The sequence below is a fragment of the Brachycentrus maculatus genome, unplaced genomic scaffold (genome assembly GCF_059751285.1).
Source record: "Brachycentrus maculatus isolate JH-2025_06_01 unplaced genomic scaffold, ASM5975128v1 h1tg000107l, whole genome shotgun sequence".
Taxonomy (NCBI): domain Eukaryota; kingdom Metazoa; phylum Arthropoda; class Insecta; order Trichoptera; family Brachycentridae; genus Brachycentrus; species Brachycentrus maculatus.
The window spans coordinates 770,071-788,657 of record NW_028280860.1 but is presented as its reverse complement, the minus strand read 5'-3'; the positions used below and the strand labels follow the sequence as shown (position 1 = coordinate 788,657).

Here is an 18,587-nt window from a genome sequence, read left to right as displayed (position 1 = left end):
AAAATCAAATGTATTTAGATTTCATGCTTATTATGAAAAAAAACAATTAGCCTTAACATTTAAAAAAAAATTAAGATTCAAAGATAATATAATAGATAATATCATATAATAGATACTAATCACTCATTTCATTCTCATAAATTAAAATTATTACACCTTGTTCCATATAAAGGCCAAATTATGAATTATCTTGAAAATTTAGAAATACAAAAAAACCTGAGTTCTAATAATAATTTATTAAATAATATATTGTTTCAAAATTCTTTGCCATTGCTTTCCATTTTTCCTTTGTTTTCAAATTCCGTCCCTTGACTAACCCCTTCCCCTTACTTTCTCCTCTCCTTATTTATAGAACAATTTTATATTTTATATTTTAGTTATTATACAGACCTGAATGATGGAAGTTTAACTTCTGAAACATGTAGTTTATAATAAAACTCAAGTGGTAAAAAACTAAGTGTTTTCTTTAATCATTGTAAGATTCAAAGATGTATAAAATCTAGACATAATTCAAACACATTTGACATTGACACATTTCTCGACTGACACATTCACACCCAAGAGCAAATTAAGCATTTTTAAGTTAACATTATCACTAATTACACAAAGGGAAGATCATCAGTCATATATTTCCAGGGTTATACATATTAAAAATATATTAGAACAAAAATAATATCACTTTAACTAACAAATTTCCACCCCATTGGGAATCGAACCTCAAATCTAAGGGTAAGTAACCTTATGTGCTAACCACTATATAAAAGAGGTCAACAAGGTGTTAATTTATTGTTTTTATTTATTTACTGGACAAACAGATGATTATTAACATAAATAAAAACAATTTAGAAGCCCTGTCTCAATAATTTTACCAAATGGTTACTATATAAAATATGGTTATAAAAACCAAATATGTAACAACATACTGTAGCAAACAGAAACAGTAGAATATTTGGCCCGCCCAGTAGATAGATAGATGGCAATAGTCCTTTGTGTTGACTTGGCAAAGCCGACCCTGTCCAGTTGGCCACAGTGGGTACCGGGACACTGCACACACCCGACTTCATGCTGGGCACCAACCCGCCAAACACTAAAATCATCCAGCAATAACATTATAAAAATTCAGAAAAACAGAAAGACTTACTAGAAGCTTTGCTTGGCTGCGTTCATAAAGACAGCTACTGAATGTTATTTTTTCAGTATTAATCCCACCATGGCTGTTTCTGCATAACACATCAGCTATTTAATTGACACATGAAAACCTGTGACATGTACAGGTTTCATACATTACTTGTCAAGTAGATAGAATGAATTTAATCATATTTGGAAATCATTATTGCTGTTAATAAAACTCTATATTCAGACGGTGAACATGTTGTATTTTTTCAATATATAGTCCAGGGGTTCCCAATGTTTTTCAGCCCGCGGCACACTTACAAGTTTAATATTTTGTCACGGCGCTTTTCTTTAGTAAGCTATTTGGAAAAGACAATGCGACTATATATGTATATACATATATTATAGTCGAAAGAAATAGATAGGTACCAACAATAATAGTAGTTGGGTAGAAAGATGCTAGCTCTCAAAAAAGAAATTGCTGCTTTATAGGTACCCGAGAATATTTGTGGTTTCGGATAATGATAGAGGATGGACTCACGGCGCCCCTCTTTACTTTCTACGGTGCACTAGGGCGCCGCGGCGCACACTTTGGGAACCCCTGATATAGTCTATTATATATTAGAAGACCACCACAACATGTAATATATATTAAGCAGCACTAAAGACTGAATGTTGCATCACCAACAAAAAACTGCGATAAACTAAATGAACTAAATTTTAGACTTGCCTGATGGATTTAATGTGTTTTGATGGTAAATATCTACTATCCCAAGATTGTGAGCTGAATATTTCAATAACAAATTCTCTTGCAATTCTCGAACATTCAAGAATGATATATCCAATACCTGAAACAATGTAAAATTAGTAGAAATAAAATCTGTAAGAATAGTTAAATGGTTAGTGCAATAAACATGCGTAAGAAGTAATTTTTCACAATCATTTATTTTAAACATATTATTCTAGACTTGGTACACTTAAAATGTAAGGCTGATCAACTAGAATGTAAATCACAATCAAGAGGGCTGTATTTTCAAATACAATGCATTTTCTGATTAGCCCACCTGGAATCTAACCTCTGGGACTTACTGCATGGGAACCAGACTAAGTATATTTGATAGACTGTAGAAATATACGGATTATATTACCTGATCCCAGTCCAAGTTTGATGAAACTATATCAGGAACGAAGAGTGGTATAAAATTTGGAACAAGGTTGCCAACCTAAAAAAAAATTAAGTATTGTATTAAATTGTAGTTAATATGTATTGCACTCTGCCACAACTTGACACCCATTTTTAAACACAAGTCACATAGGCTTATCTCAAAAATGTATTATAAGAACACAAGTATTTATTTTTCCTAAATTGAAGAATATATAAAAAAATTCCAACCTGACAAGATGAGAGAGGATCCACATTTGGTCCAAATGCCATCAAGTACAAAACTGTCTGCCTTGTCAACACTGGAGTTCTGAATAGTGTTACACTAGAGAGGTACCAGGATCCCATAGGTCTGTTAGAGGTTTCGTTGTCACTACCCGTGGTGTGGCCCAACGTGAAACAAGCGGGGCGTGCTTTCCGGAGTAGTATTCCATTCAGTGGCACGGTGACAATGCGACTTTCGGAACCGTTCACAAATATAGTAACCTAAGGTAACATTTTAAACAAAATGTTGTAGATACTACAAACAGCATACTAATAAAATAAAGTATAGTAATAAAATCAATAAGAAAATCCCAGATCAGATTAGCAGTCCATGCAGCAAATACTTTTTTCTATAGTATATTAGTGTTCTTTAATATGGCAAAATCACAGGTAGGAATGCCTGGAGTAATGAACAATTTGAATACATATAAAGAAAAATTGTAACAAAATTTCTAACAAAATATATTAGATTGTGAAAATTTTCGGACTACGAACTAATCTTGAATTCTGTTTGCAAATGGAGCAATTTTTTACTGGGTATTTTGTATGAAGTTTAAATCGTTGGTTCAACTGTATATCAATGTTTTTTTTTGTATGAATAAATATGTATTATGTATTTAAACAAAAAAACATTAAAATCGTTCAATACATAGTTTAATTCAATTTTCATAAAGTAAAAATTCTTTGTCCTAGTAGATCACAATATTCTGCTTGAATGGTTGAGAATGATATTATTTATGGCATTTGTGATGTAGCGCATGCGTGGTTTTGCTATTCATCTGATCAAACACTTACTTCAAGCACTATATTTCTTTTCTGCATTACTTCCTTGATATTCATACCCAAATGGTTCCACTGGTGTAGGGGAATACATCCTTCCACTAAAGATTCACCAACTAATTTATTTTCCTGTTCGGGGCGACTTAGTTTTATCAATAGATCACCTAATGGGGAAAGTATTCTAATTAGAAAACAATTTTAATGCGTGCCTTTAATTTTATACTGAAAAAAGTCCAAGAGACTTTTTTTTTTCTACTCACCATTTTTGGTATTCACCCAAAACTCTAAAATGAGAGAATCATGCCCGATGGACATCATATGCAAAATGCTTGAAAAAGGTTTTTTCAAATTGAGGCCTTCTTTAGTTGTCGGTTGCATTTTTTCCAGCTTACTGGCAGATTTAGGAGCTAAAAAAACGTCAATTTATTTATAAGATAACCCTGCATCAAAGAAATTCTTAGATAAAAAAGTTACTTTGAAGAATGAAATGTTGGGATAGTCATGAAAATAAAATATGCTTCCATAAAAATGCTTCCAAATTCTCTTCTAAATTAGTTTAGTTAGTTATGTAGATCTTTAAAAATGATAGTAGTACCTGATATTCCTTTAAAAATATAAAGAATACCATGTGTTAGATGAATCGTGATTTATTATTTAAAAATAGGCAAGTCTTACTTTTGCTGCGAAAACTTTTTTCAATTGGAACATCGCTGGATGAACTTTCATTTTGACTGAATTGGGAAGTGTCAGCGGATTTAGTTGGAGGAGATTGGATTTCTTGAACTCTCAACCAAATAGACAACGAACAGCCTTGCAGCCAGAGTCCCCAATTCACTCCTTCAATCGGACACCACAGCCCCATTTCCGACCAAGATGAATTGATACCTATGCATAAATAAAATAAGTTATTACAATATTGTGGAATAATTTATAAAATTCAGGTACTAAAATGAAGTGTGCATGAGTATTATGTCAATTGTATACGATTAAATGAATAAAAGTAAACAATACGAAAAAATACAATGAGTTTTAAAAATCTGCATACAACCATCTCGCAAATATTTTGGAGAGGAAAATTTATTTCTCTGCCGTACATATGCATTTAAAATGGATAATAACATTATTTTTTATATTAAATTTAAACATTTTTTTTAAAAATAAAAATGATTCAAAGAGATTATACAATCCACTTTTTTTTTAAACTTGGAAGGACTCACATCTTGTCCAACATACGCTAGCTTGTATGCGACTCTGAGTTCCCCTAACCATTGTTGCAAATTCTTTTCCTCTACTTAATCAAAAGTACTCTTTCATATTTTCCTATCCTATGAAAAATAATTCTTTATAATAATTCAATAATAATAATAATTAAAAATTTTAAAATTAAAAATAAATATTAATGATAATTCTTTAAATAATGTCTTTCATCCTGAATTCCTTCACTTACATTATCTGTACCATTCGTACTGGAGCGCAGGTCTAATCACCTTACTTTACCTTTGCATAATTTAATGAAGGTAATACCAAGTAAATCTGAAGTGGCACCCTATGCGCCAATGGGAGCAGATAGAGACGAGAAACAACAGATATGTACCTGAATTTTGATGCTGATGATGCAATGTTTTTGCCAACTGCTCAATTTGGGACGTTTGGACTTCTTTACTGCCATGAAGACTTGATATTTCAGAGCCCGAACCTAAAACAAAATACATACAATTCATTAGTTTCTTGATTGCTATAAGCAGCCTTTTAAATCGCCCTTTTAACTAGAATTGCATGTGACTTATGTTAAGGTTCATATTTTGATGGCTTCGAGTACAAATCTAATAATTCTCTTAAGTGTAAAGACTGACCGGAGCATTTCTTCGTAACGTAACATGTTACAATGCGAGCATTCAGGCAGTCAGTACAGCTCGCCGCGAGCGATGTTACGACGAAATGCTCCGGTCAGTCTCCACCTTAAGATCCTTTGGGGTTTTCAGCCAACAATTTATTAAATAATCTACCAGAAAAAATCTCCATTATTTCTTTGTAGTGGTGTCAATGAGATAAATATGTAATATCAATCTGAGAGTGTAATAATGACTCAATAATAATATTTGTAGCTTATATAATAATAATAATAAAACCCTTATCCGCACCCCAATGGTGCATAGGGCACTGTGTCATATTAACGCATTGTTATCTTGATCGTTTACACATGAAGGAAAGGTGATCAGCCCTCCGCTTCAGGTACCAGTCCATGGTGATATTGTATAAATATTACAGTGAAAAAATCACTTATATTTATTTTACCCCCCTTGGGAATCGAACCCGGGACCTCCAAAACGGTAGCCGAGCGTGCTGACCATTACACTACGGAGGCGGACATAGGATAGCTTATATAGGATATGTATTTTTCAACTTACGTTGTGGAAAGCGGTCAATGGGAAAGCAAACAATGAAATCAGGTATATTGGTCGGCGCCTTTTCTGCAAGGTCACACAGTGGTTCCAAGAGTACATTCAGCGGTATATCAGGAGAAGAGAAGAGATCCAGGTATAACCTTAATTCAGAAGGATCTATACTTCTTGCCGACAGAGTGGAAAGAAACTTTAATAAACTGCGTTGCAAATCTACAAAAAGTAAAAATTATGTCTTAAACTGAAAATTTTTATAAACAATACAAATTTATTTATAAGGTAAGCGTAGGGATAAATGTATCGGTTATAATTTTGGAAATATTTCATCCCTGTTAAGTTAAAATTCACTTAATAACTAGCACTATGGTGACCTTTTTATGCAAAATTTATATCAATCATGGCACCTAAATAATAACAGTGCAAAAAAATTAATCAGATTTTTTTAAGCAAGGAATTTACCACAATTGGTTAGTAAAACATTTAAATACGTCATATCTAAAAAAAAGGTGATTTACAGTTTTTTTTTATTAATTTTGACATAAGATAAATTTTGGTATGAGATTGATATGTGATATAATGATTTTTCGTTTATTAAAATGTTAAAAATAGTAGTAAATAGTAAAAATACTTTCAAGCAAATATATTTTATTATAATATACACATTTGTATAGCAGAATACCTTCTAAGTTTGGTGATTTTTTCATCAAAAGACGTATGGATGCGCTACTTAGGATTTGAGTAGTAAGCCCGCTGCCCGATGAACAATTAGTGTCATGTTGGAAACTTGAGGATAGTTTTCCAATACACGAACAAACAATGGACATCATCTGTGATAATTCCGTGGAATCGGATGCTTCTGGATTTTCAATGCTTTTTAAAATTCTTTAAAAAAGACATGTGTAACAAAATTAAATATTGCAATTAACACAATGATATTATTGAATTATGTAGCTTTAACTTTATGGAATTTCATGATGTTTTGAATAAACGAAATAAAACACTTATATAATACCACTTTTGATTTTTTCAATGTAAGCAAGACTAGTTTTGAAAATATTTGTAGTTGTCGAAACTAGTTGTGTTTACATTGATAAACTCAAAAGTGATCTTACACAAGTGTTTTATTTTTATATTAAATAGCACAAGGATTATTACAGATAATGAAATCTCACCTGTCTATTAAGTCCAGTAACACATCTATAACTGTCGTACATAATTCCGGGTGAGTAATAGCATTAATTTTCTTATATTCACTGTACTCTAACGTCTTGTAATTAATATCAGTACTCGGACCTATAAAATAAAGATTATTTAAAAAAAACATAGATATAAAAAATGTTTAAATCTTAGCACTGAAGTGCCGCCATAGAGCATCCATGGTTTGCCGTTCTACTCGAGTGCCGCCGCTATACAGTCAAAAAAATAAAATCTTAATACTAAATATTTTTCATATTATGGTTTTTTAATTTTCAAAATAATTGAAGCAGAATCAAATAAGTACAATTAAATAGTAATAAGTCTCTGAATTTAATTGATTTGACGGTACACACATACCAAAAAACATTGAAGTTTAAATGGTCAATACTGAACAGTGAATTTTATATGTATGCCCGCAGGCATAGGGTTGTGAGCTCCTGAGACAACATCATTATCAAACAACCGTAATGTCATAATGTAATTCATGAACATATATTCCTGATAAGAAAAGTGTCACCTGCTTGCTGGCTGCCAACTGAATGGGTGGAATGCTCCAAATTCTTATTTGTGTTTTCCGAAACAAAAACTTGCTCTTGACCAGGTTCCGGAGCGGCTTGATCCACCATTCCCATTTCTACATCTGCCTGTAAATATATGACAAATTCCCCAATAAAGTTATTATCCTGAGAATAATAAATTTTACATGAATCATCCAATTCCATATTGCAGTTTTTATTTTAAAATTTTTCAAATTGGCACTTGAATTTATTTCAAAAACTTCAAAGAATTGACTTACATCATACCCCTCTTCAGCTGTATGGTAAGGATCACTGCCTTCACTCATGTAAGGCTTGAGGCTAGTACTGTCTTCATCATCTCCACTGGAAGGCGACTCGTCATCACTATTAGCCGAAAATAGTAAAGGTGGGAGCTGCAAAAAAATTCAAACAATTTTTATTAAAAAATAAATTAATTAAAAAGAATTTTTTTTACCCTTTTTTCACCTATGATACACAGGGCCATGTATCGGATCGACACAGCGTTAACTTATTGTTAATTATACAAAGATCAGTCCTGCGTTTTAAGATCAAGTTAATGGTAACATTTATGTATAAAACTAGTCAAAAAATTACACTGACCCTTATGCATGATAGCTTAAATACACTTACTACTGCACATAGAGTACAATAGGGAAAGGAATAAAAAAAAGACATTTAAAAAAAAAATTCAAGTAGAAACGTTCAATACTCTCTATGGATTTATTTAATTTTAAATTATAAAAACTTTCTGACAAACAATTGAACTCAATGTTATGCCTGCTATAATTTGTTTTAAAGATGCATATTTTCAAACAATCGCTAGTTAAACTTTATATAATACTTTTTATGAAGATAATCATATAAGAATTATGGAACTGACCACAACTAAAAATATAACTTGTTTATTTTAAAGCACAAAAATAAGGTCTATAATTTATTGTCTATTTTAAATAAAAAAACAAAGCAAACACCTGGAAAAGACCAGGCCAGAGATGTTAGCTAGATGCCTACTATTTTAAAACAGAAAAGATTTTACTGCCTTCCCCATAATATAATATAGTTATATGAACTAAAATACAATGAAGAAAGTCTATTCAACATTCTCAATAATGTGGTTGAAATTTGATACAAGTCTCTATAAATCTGCACTGATCGAACGCATGAATAAACATTCTATCAAATAGGGCTCAATAACAAAACTGTAGAGAATAAACAATATTAATAAAAAAGCAATACTTCTGAAAACTCTCAATTTACTAATTTACCAGGATAGATTGTGAAAAATATCCAGTGTAAAAAATTTCCCAGCTAGTCCAAAATTATAAAAATTCACAATTTTATACATACAGTAACATTAAGTTTTCCAACAATATTTAATAAAAACCTGTCGCGATAGCCAAAAACAAGGTACAGCGTTTAATTTATCCAGATGTAAAAATACAATTCTAATTGTCACCCTATTCTATCTATTGACTAGAGAAAAAGCTAGACAACATAGAAAATTTAGTAATAAATTCGATTGTTTTATAATAAAGATTAATTTGTAATTTATCTTACTTTGGCCTTATTCACCGGCGGTAGAACTTGCTCAGTACTCGCTTGTGTTGTCGATGCTCGGATGAGCATCTCACAAAGGGACTTCACATTGTTGAGTTCAAGTTTACAGCGTTTATCATTAAGAAGGGCATCCTTCAAAAGAGCCAGTATTGTTCTCTTGGACCGTTCCATGGTGCAATCTACAAAAATTTTAAATGTCTTCAATGGGGTATAACATACTGGTAATATCATTAATTGTTTTACTTTTAATTATACAGTGGAACCTCTCATAACGAGTAATTCTCGGCGGTAAAGCCGGAATTCCGCGCCAGTCGAGACATAAAATGTTTCGCATAACGAATGTTTCACTTAACGAGTAAGATTCCGGAATGAATCATGTTTGATATAACAGGTTCCTATGTTTTATAACAAGTATTAATAAAGCGATTGTGGATAATTTAAACAGTATAATGATTGGTGTTGCGTACAAAATATTTATTTATGGCTTTCAAACTATACTAACTTGAATTATATGAAAGTTTTATAAAATTCCACATTCTGAAATTTTTTTACATCTTTGATTACAAGATTAAAAAATTAAAAGAAAAAAATACTAGTGACCTTTTAACTGTTTTCTTTTAAAGTTAATTACCTAATAAAATATATGATTTTCATTTCCAGTATTGGACCCAAAATAATAAAAAAATCTATATTAAAATTCAGATATCCTATTCGAATATATTTAATTCAATTCAGTCTGTACAATAATATAATTTCATTCATTTGGTATGTTGACATTGGAATACAAAAAAAACATAAATAATAAAATGTTTTGCGTACAAATCTATGAAATGTAAATAACATATATCATTGTAGATATTAGATTATACCTGTCAACACTTCACTATTAACACGATTTGTTGATCAATCACTTTCAATGATTTTCTTATTACAGTCCGGATTTAAATGAATTTGTTTAAAATGCAACTAGAAATTAAATGAAAATACTATGAATTATAATCAAAGATTGTGTTTGTGAAAAAACTGAATATGTTAAGAACTAAACACATTATTAATGATGTAACTGATCATACTAACTACGAAAACTTGAAGTAAAGAGATACAAATCACCAAAGCAAGAAGTTGTAAGGATTCCTTGCTCTTGAGTAGTATTTGTGGGTATCGAATTTCTTCAATAAACCGGTCTTTCAGAGTGGGGGAATTGATACTCCATACTGCAATAGGTATGTGTATTATAATAATAAATACACATACTTATATTTACTTACTCAGTAATCACATATGTTACTTACGCCATGCCATATTAAAATAAAATATTTACTTTTAAAATGTTTTCAAAAAATCTGTAAATAATAGTGGAAATTAAGACAGTTAAACTAACAGTTTTGTTATTTCGTTTTAATAATAATAGGGTGTATTTTGAAACACATGGAAGCCATATTACGCAATATAATTTTTTGAAAGTATTACACATTATTAATTAACACATTGTGTACGGTGTGCACATATTTGTGCGTTTCAGAAACCTTGTGTGGTGGCGGGGTGCACATTTTTGTGCATTTCGGCTACCTTCAATTTAGTTTACAAAAAACACGTCATAAACTTCTAATCTCTTGGCCTTTTTGCTTTTGTTGTGTAGTGGATAGATGTCGTTGTAATATAAAAAATAATACTGATATTTACTGGTTCAAAACATAGCTAATGGTCGTAATCTGTTTTGAAGGAAATGTTACAAATTAACTTTAAACAATGGATACAGACGGTGCGTTTTTTTCTTTGTCCTAAAATGAAATAAAATACAAAGATCATTGTCCTTTACTTAAGTCGGCAGTTGGTACTTACAAAGCAATAAACGCGTGTGGGGAAAGCCCATAAATAATTTTTTATTCGCAGATTTTGAGTTTTCGGCGGTTGTTAAACTGTGTTGTTATTTTCTAATATGTTATTAGTGTTTTTAACATTTTTTTTACTTTTATGATTTGTGGACTAACATGATTTTATTTTGAGACATTAGAGACCATTTAACCGTTTTTGTATTGTTTTCGAGTTCAACCTCAAGTTCAAAATATGAAGTTCACTGACATATTTTATGTTTCCGGACAGCTGTCTAATGTCGCCCGCCTCAAGATACAGTTTTATCAAAACATTGCCGTAACTAATGTGTTAATAAAATACTATTAAGAGACCAGTGTTTTCTAAAAGACGAATGGTGATAAAATCTATAAAAGCAAAAAAAAAACACTAGAAATAATTGTTAGGCAGTAGATATTGTAAAAAGCATTAAACCCATGTAACTCTGTTTTCATTAAAAGGAATGCCCAAATGTATGGAAGTGAAGCATGAAGTTGGCAAAAGAAGGATGAAAGTAGAAAAGTGGTAAATGTATTCTCACAGCTGAATGAGTATCAAAATGTATGATAAATGTTTATTTTTATTTTGTGAAGGAAACATATTTTTAAACAAAATAAATATTACAAGCATTAATAATAATATAGAATGGCCTCTTAATGAAAAGAAGATGGTTATGTAATGCATGATACCGGTCGGTTAGATTTATGTGAAAGAAGGTTAAGTTAAAACGTGCACTAAAACCGGTTTACAAGCAAATAATATGCATTCTTGTAAATAGTACATCTCAAAGACCATTTATAGAAATCATTCCTCATGAATTTCAATCAAATATATAATATTCAATGTGGATCTTTTTTTTCTTCCAACTCTTACCTGCACGCAATGATGCATGGGGAACAGCATATCTTTGAGTGTTAACTTCATAGTTAATAATATAAAGGCAAGGTATATTGACACTGGTTTTTCTTATCAAGGTTTATTTAACCCATTAAATCTTCGAATATTCAGTAAATCGAAAATTAAATTGAGAATAAAAACTACAGATAAACAAATTCACAGTATGTAATACCAAACGGTGTGACGTATGATTAACTTATACATCGCCTAAGCTTAGAAAGGAGTAGTGAAGGGCAATACTGTTACGTAAAGAATAAATCGGAAGTGTAAAGGCAAAGGGGTATACAGTAGAATCGCGATATAAGTAATCGCGATATATCGAAAAATGACGTATATCGAAAAAAAAAACCAAATTTATTCCCTACAACTAATTTTTCATACAAAAATGCATTTATATAACGAAATCCCGTTATTATGTATAACAAAATCACTTTTGTCCCGTACGAAAATATGCCAATACATTTAAGTAAATTTATAACAAATAAAAAATGTTATGATGAAAATATTTCAAAGCCGCGCCGCCGCGGCGCCGCGCCGAAATAAAAAAATGTTAAGATAAAAATTATTTCAAAGCTGCGCCGCCGCACCATATGCGGATGGTTTTATGGCGATTTTTAAAAGTAATTCAATACAATATCCCATCAGCTTGAGTAATTAGTAATTAGAGTCAATGAGTCAGTGAAATGATTTACTTTAGCAATAATAATTCTTTAGTTGTGTCGCCTACTTTCAAAATCCGCTAGATCCAGTTTTATAAGATTTTAAAATAAATACTCTATCGGAATGCCAGTTGTGGGTTTTATTGTTCAAAATTTTTAAATACTTGAAAACCCCGCTAAAAAATACTTAAAAACAACGTTGTATTTCAAATTCCGATATATTCATGAAACTTGCCTTCTGACCCATATCGGTCAATCAGAGAGCGGAGATAGGTCAAAAGTTAAGATGACGTCATTATCGATTTGTGTCTCGTGTTTTTTTTTGAGTACTGAAAAACTTTCCAAAAAAATGGGAAAATTCTCTATTTTATAATATTTTATATAAAGATAGACAAATCTTTGAAACATAAATGTTATCCGGAGAATTTGGATTTTTTTTTGTAAAATCGACTTATATGGATCTGGCGGATTTTGAAAGTAGGCGACGTAGTTATAATCTCTCTTCTTATTTCAATGAAATTATTTCTGTAGGCCATAAAAATTCTCAAGTATATTCTTTCCCATGATCAGTCCACCTGCTTATCTCAATGGTAGACAATAATAATTCTCAAATTACAATCCATCTTTTTATCTCAATGAAATGATTCTGTTGACAATAATAATCCTCAAATTGCATCCGTCTTTTATCTACATCGTAAGGGCATTTGTCCACTACACGGAATAATTTTACCGTCCGTCCGGCACGTCAGTTTGCGTTTTAAAACGACGATTTTACGATCGAATTTACGCGCAACGTGTTCACGCATCGATCAAGAGCTCCGATCCGAAGAAAGATGGACAAAAGCACAAGCCAATCGTCATTTTAAAAAACTAACTGACGTGCCGGACGGTAAAATTACACGGAATTTCGGGTAGTGGACAAGCGCCCTAAGTGGGGCGTAGTGTCGGTAAGACAATCTGCACACTATTGGACTAGCGGAGTAACGTGTTACGACGTACGACATGCACGCATACTTACAAAGCACGCCACACGCGCAAACACAGAAACGTTTGTGTATTTTTACGATTTTATGTTAGGATTTGATTCCCGATTTTTTTACAAATTATTTATTTCCGTCGCTGCAAATGAATGACATTATGAATAACATTTACCAGACCCAACATTACAAAATTGTTTTATTTCAACTTTAAATATGGCCAATAAAAGCAACTAGGAATATTAAATATGACGGACAAATTTGGACAAATACGAATTTGTCCGTTTTATACGGATTTTGAAGGAATAAAGAGATCAAACGGAATTTGAAGGATTATAACGGAATTTTAACGGATTTTAGAAAAATTTTGGCGACGGCGAAAAAAAATTCACTGCGTAAATTTTGGAAAAAATTTTTTTTTCGCCGTCTCGTAATTTCGCAATCTCAATATCGAAAACTACTCTTTGACGTCTGACAACACTGGCCGTTAGTAGCGCGCAAGCCGTTCTCGCTCTCGGCTTTGGCGGCTACTTGTGATATTATTATTATTATATTTGATGTTATTATTCTCATTTTCAGATACATATTTACCAGACCCAACATTACAAAATTGTTATATTTCTTTACTTTAAATATGGCCTGTAAAAGCAACTAGGAATATTTACGTTTTTCCGGTTTTAAAATCACATTCTCATATTGTGTACAAAATACATACGAGTATCATCGATTCCCGAGGCACTTTTATCACCGTAAGGTTAATAAGAAAACAAGTGAAAATATGTAGGTATTCAGTTCCCTATGGCCCCCTTCCTCCTTTGTTTGCAGAAGTTGCGATCTTTTTGAAAAGCCGCGCAACATTTTTTGCAACGGCGTGCAACATATACATACTAAGTATGATTTTAAAAAAATTCGTTATATGTGGGAATTCGTTATTACGAATTAATATTTTTTGGTCCCTTGGATTTCGTTATATCGCGATTCTACTGTATCTGTCAAATTTTTCATTTTCCATGTTTGTTCCACAAAATGTCTAAAATAGTGTATTCCATAATCTGGCTAAAAGGATGTAGCTGTAGTTGCAATATTTATTTAGTTTTATTAAGATATGTACATACAAAAATACATAAAACAAATGAGTTATATAATTTCACAAGTTGGTTTTTGCTCTCCTGTAAAAATTTGTCTGAGACAGATATACCCCTTTGCCTTTACACTACCGAAATAAGAAACAACAAAAAATTACACTGTAATCTAATATATAGGTATGTTGCATCCATGAAAGGGTCAATCATAATGTTGATATAATATTTACTCTTATTTTAGAAAACTAAACACAGATTTTAATTTGATTTTAATGTGTAAGAAGTTAAAGAGCAATCTCGAGATATAGTAAAAAAATAACTGAAACTAAATATACTAAGTATTGGTTTAAAAATAATAATAAATTATTCTTTGTATTCAATTTACCTTGTTTGATGCTCAAACTTATAACTGTTATTAGCAATGCATATCAAACTCACTTCGTTTCCTTTATTTTGAAGAAACAATCGAATATTTATTTTACTTTTATGCGAAAAGATAGTCTTTTCTGATTTCACATTATCATTTTTATGTAAATATAACGAGCAATAAAGAAATTACTAGGTATGTCAGTTATTAAAATGTCAACTATCAAAACTTATTGTCAAGATAAAAATAATAAAATGTAGGTATTTTTTAAATTACACATATTGTCTCCCATTGTATTCAAAGACATGTGATGTTTCTCTACTATCTCTACTGTGATGTGAGTACACTACTATATTTTAAGTACATGGTACTAAACATGAACTAATATTTTACTTTGGTAAAAAAATTGTATGCCATGTTATAGGTTAAGGAAGGACACCATAATGTTAGTAAATTATGAAGTGATATTATTGTTTGAATAAGTTAAAAACAAAATTTAGTAATATAAAATTTAGTAATATAAAGCAAAAGAAGGATGAAAGCAGACTGAATGCAGTCGAAATGCGATCCCTCAGACGAATGTGTGGCAAAACGATGTTTGATAGATATTCGAATGATGAAATAAGGAAAGAATGTAAGGCTGAGATAAGCATTATCGATAAAATTAAGAAAGGTGTGTTGAGATGGTTTGGACATGTGGAGCGTATGAGTGAAGAAAGAACGGTTAAACAAATTTATGGGGCGAATGTAGTTGGAAAAAGAAGCAGAGGACGACCGAGGAAAACTTGGCACAATCAGGTATGTCAAATAATTGAAAGCGGCCGGGTCAGGAGTCGTAATAATCGTCGGGTATGTATGAGGAGATGCATGAATGTAGAAGAGGCAAAGAATGTTTGCAAAGACAGAGTGGTGTGGCGTTCGATTCTCTCTGCCTACCCCTGCGGGGAAGCGGCGTGATGGTTAGTTAGTTAGTTAGTTTTTTAAAATTTAGTAATAATCTGTGAATAACTTACCAGACACCGAAAGGTTTATGGAGATGATGGATTCCAAGATTTTCATGAGTATTTTATTCTCGGTGAGCGTGCATGGCACAAAGCAAATACAGTGAAGCAGCAACTTGAGCATTTTGTAAGAGTCTCGAAATATCTTCTGCCTTACTAAATATTTTCTCAATATAGGACAGTACAAGCAGAGTGCTGCGCATGTTCTCCAAAACGTCCAAATGTTCTTCAGAAGTTCTATGTGGTGGTTCATGGTCTGCTCCAGAGAACTAAACTGCATCTCGAATACTGCGTTATTGTGCGATCTGTTGGGTCCCTTTATATTGATAGGTTGAGACTTTTTTGGAACTAAATGGTTAGCGCTTTCATCCAAAGGTGGATCATCAGTATTACAAATATCTTCGTCCAAATTATTAAATGGCGCATCCTTTTCATCAGATAAATCAATCAGCGCTAAATACACGGGCCCTTCAACTTTCAACTTGAAATATTTCAACGCTTTGTCTGTTATATCTTCCAAAGATTTGAAAAGCATGTACAACGATGAGAGGGATTCTATTTCATTCGGTTTCAAAGACAACGAAGACATTTTAAAAACTGAACCATTCGAATCCAGTTTCATATTGAAAATTTCAACGATCGCAGTTATTTCTAAAATTGAACAGCACTGCTTGGAGAATTCCGGAAGCGCCATGAGTTCTAAAATATTAGTCAATCCGCCTATTTGGATGAATTCTTCCGCAAATGTGGTGCAACTAAGCAAGCTCGAAAAAGAATTAAGACAGGATATAGTCACAAAATAGGATGGTTCTCCGTTTGTTACGAGATAGTGTTTCTTTCCAGTTAGAAACGCCGGGTATAGGATACAAAACAGCAAGTCATGTTTTACAAATTCCTTACATTGGACTGACATCCGGAGCAGGTGACTCATAGTCGCGTGTAAAATAGAATAGTCCTCGATTTGAAGAAGAGGTAGGTACTTAGACAAGAAAGGCCATGTGGCCCTATTTTCTGACACTTCAAGGGCATTCTTATTTATACCTTCTTCATAAAAATAGTTGCTAGATGAACTTCTGCTGCGTATTTCTCTATTTTGATTAACTGAAGAAATCAAGTCTTTCCTAATATTATCATCCGGTACAAAGTATCTTTCGCAAGTTGCGCAAGCTTCAGTGTCTTGCGATAGTTTAATAGCTCCTAGTTCTCCGTATAAAGTTTGTTCTAGGACGGAGAAGCACAAGTTAGCTAAACCGTGGTAGGAGCGGATAACTCTTATAACTCTGTCCAGTAGGAAGTGAGGAGAGAAACAACAACACGACCCGCAGCTTCTCATGCAGCGGAGGAGCTTGGAGCGCAGGCTGGCACTCCGAGTGAGAACCTCGTCGGTCAGAAGAGAAGTGAGAGTGGCGTACAGAGTGGCGACACTGCACACTGGAGTCAAGCCCATGTTGCCAGAATGACAGAAGCATGTTCCCAGTATATCGTGATGGTGTTGCATCATCAGCGACACTTTTGATCGACACATCTTGTGCTTATTGCGGGAACACGACGCAGTGTGAATGACTTCGCTTCTGACTAGTTTCATGGCACCGATCAGTTTACTCAATAGATCCAATAATTTCTTCACCAAGCTTGTGGAATATGTTTTATCCATTCCTGGAATCCTCAATATAAGACTTATACTTTCTTTCAGTACTTGACCTTTTCGACAATCTCCGAATAGTTTAAACTGTTCTGTAAAATTGTGAATCTTGTCGAGAGATCGATGCTGCATCAACAGACAGTAAAAGAACACAATAGTAGTGTAACTGATTCCGAACAAATATTTGGTTAAATCTGTAGCCTCTTCCGATTCGATAGCCGAGTCGTCAGTTGCATCGTTGTTGTCGGCGGAATATTCAGGTTTCCCATTGGAAACTTCTTCGGATCGGAAGCGAACTGATAACTTGTAGGTTGAGTCTTCTAGAAGTCTAACTAACATCGGCAACAAGCCATTGTGAATAATTTTTATAAACAAATCGGGATGAGGAAAAATTTTGTCGAAAGATACCATCAGCAGTTCTGTCAGTGAAGCTTTCAAATGAGCTACCTCTGGCTGTGTCAAATTTACTCGAGAAGCCGGTGATGATTCAAATTGTAAAGTACACAAGAATCTTACGGAAAAATTTACACATTGAACGTTGATATGCAAAGCCTCCGAACCAGATGTGTTCGATTCGGCTTTGCATAATTTGTACAAGAGATTAATTGCCATCTTACTGAATTCAAATTGGCTGATCTCAGATTTGAGGATTTCCCGGTGTTTGTCGGTAATATAATCTTCCACGGAAGGTTTTTTCTTCTGTTGCGATCGTCTCAACGGACTGTAGAGAGAATCGGCGGATTTATCATCATCGCTCCGGACAACAGATGTAAAATAGTCAAAGTCGTTCGGATTGAAGCGAGCTTTTAGAGTAAAGGAACGATTGAGTAACTCCAGTTCGTCACTATTTTGTTCGGAATCGCTCGACTGGTTCGGCTCTGTGATCGAATTAGCTCTGTTCTTGGAGAATAATGATCTTTTCACATGAGATTTCTTCCATTCCACATTCGAATTTGAAACTTTGTGATTTATTTTTCTTCGACTACGACTAAAAAAATACAATAATTTAATCAGTTGTAAAACTAAAATGATAAATATAGCTCACTCCTTTCAAGAACGTCATAAATCAAAAATTGTCAATTTTCATTTGTGCATGT

General features: G+C 32.7%; 1 protein-coding gene across 3 annotated transcripts in view; it reads right to left on the bottom strand.

Annotated features, from left to right (window-relative positions):
• The window catches only part of LOC148310095 (lysosomal-trafficking regulator-like), a 55,444-nt gene that overhangs the window by 29,761 nt on the left and 7,096 nt on the right, over nt 1–18,587 (bottom strand). For 2 of the 3 annotated variants that reach the window (XM_088259010.1, XM_088259012.1), the window contains exons 6-20: nt 15,861–18,478; nt 9,015–9,193; nt 7,715–7,849; nt 7,436–7,562; nt 6,894–7,014; nt 6,401–6,603; nt 5,728–5,934; nt 4,914–5,015; nt 3,995–4,204; nt 3,580–3,726; nt 3,335–3,483; nt 2,507–2,761; nt 2,262–2,336; nt 1,844–1,961; nt 924–1,087 (exon numbers count right to left, since the gene is read on the bottom strand). In XM_088259010.1, coding sequence (XP_088115136.1) covers nt 924–1,087; nt 1,844–1,961; nt 2,262–2,336; nt 2,507–2,761; nt 3,335–3,483; nt 3,580–3,726; nt 3,995–4,204; nt 4,914–5,015; nt 5,728–5,934; nt 6,401–6,603; nt 6,894–7,014; nt 7,436–7,562; nt 7,715–7,849; nt 9,015–9,193; nt 15,861–18,478 — 4,810 coding nt within the window. The remainder of the gene's footprint in view (nt 1–923; nt 1,088–1,843; nt 1,962–2,261; nt 2,337–2,506; nt 2,762–3,334; nt 3,484–3,579; nt 3,727–3,994; nt 4,205–4,913; nt 5,016–5,727; nt 5,935–6,400; nt 6,604–6,893; nt 7,015–7,435; nt 7,563–7,714; nt 7,850–9,014; nt 9,194–15,860; nt 18,479–18,587) is intronic. The other variant, XM_088259011.1, reaches the window with a different exon arrangement.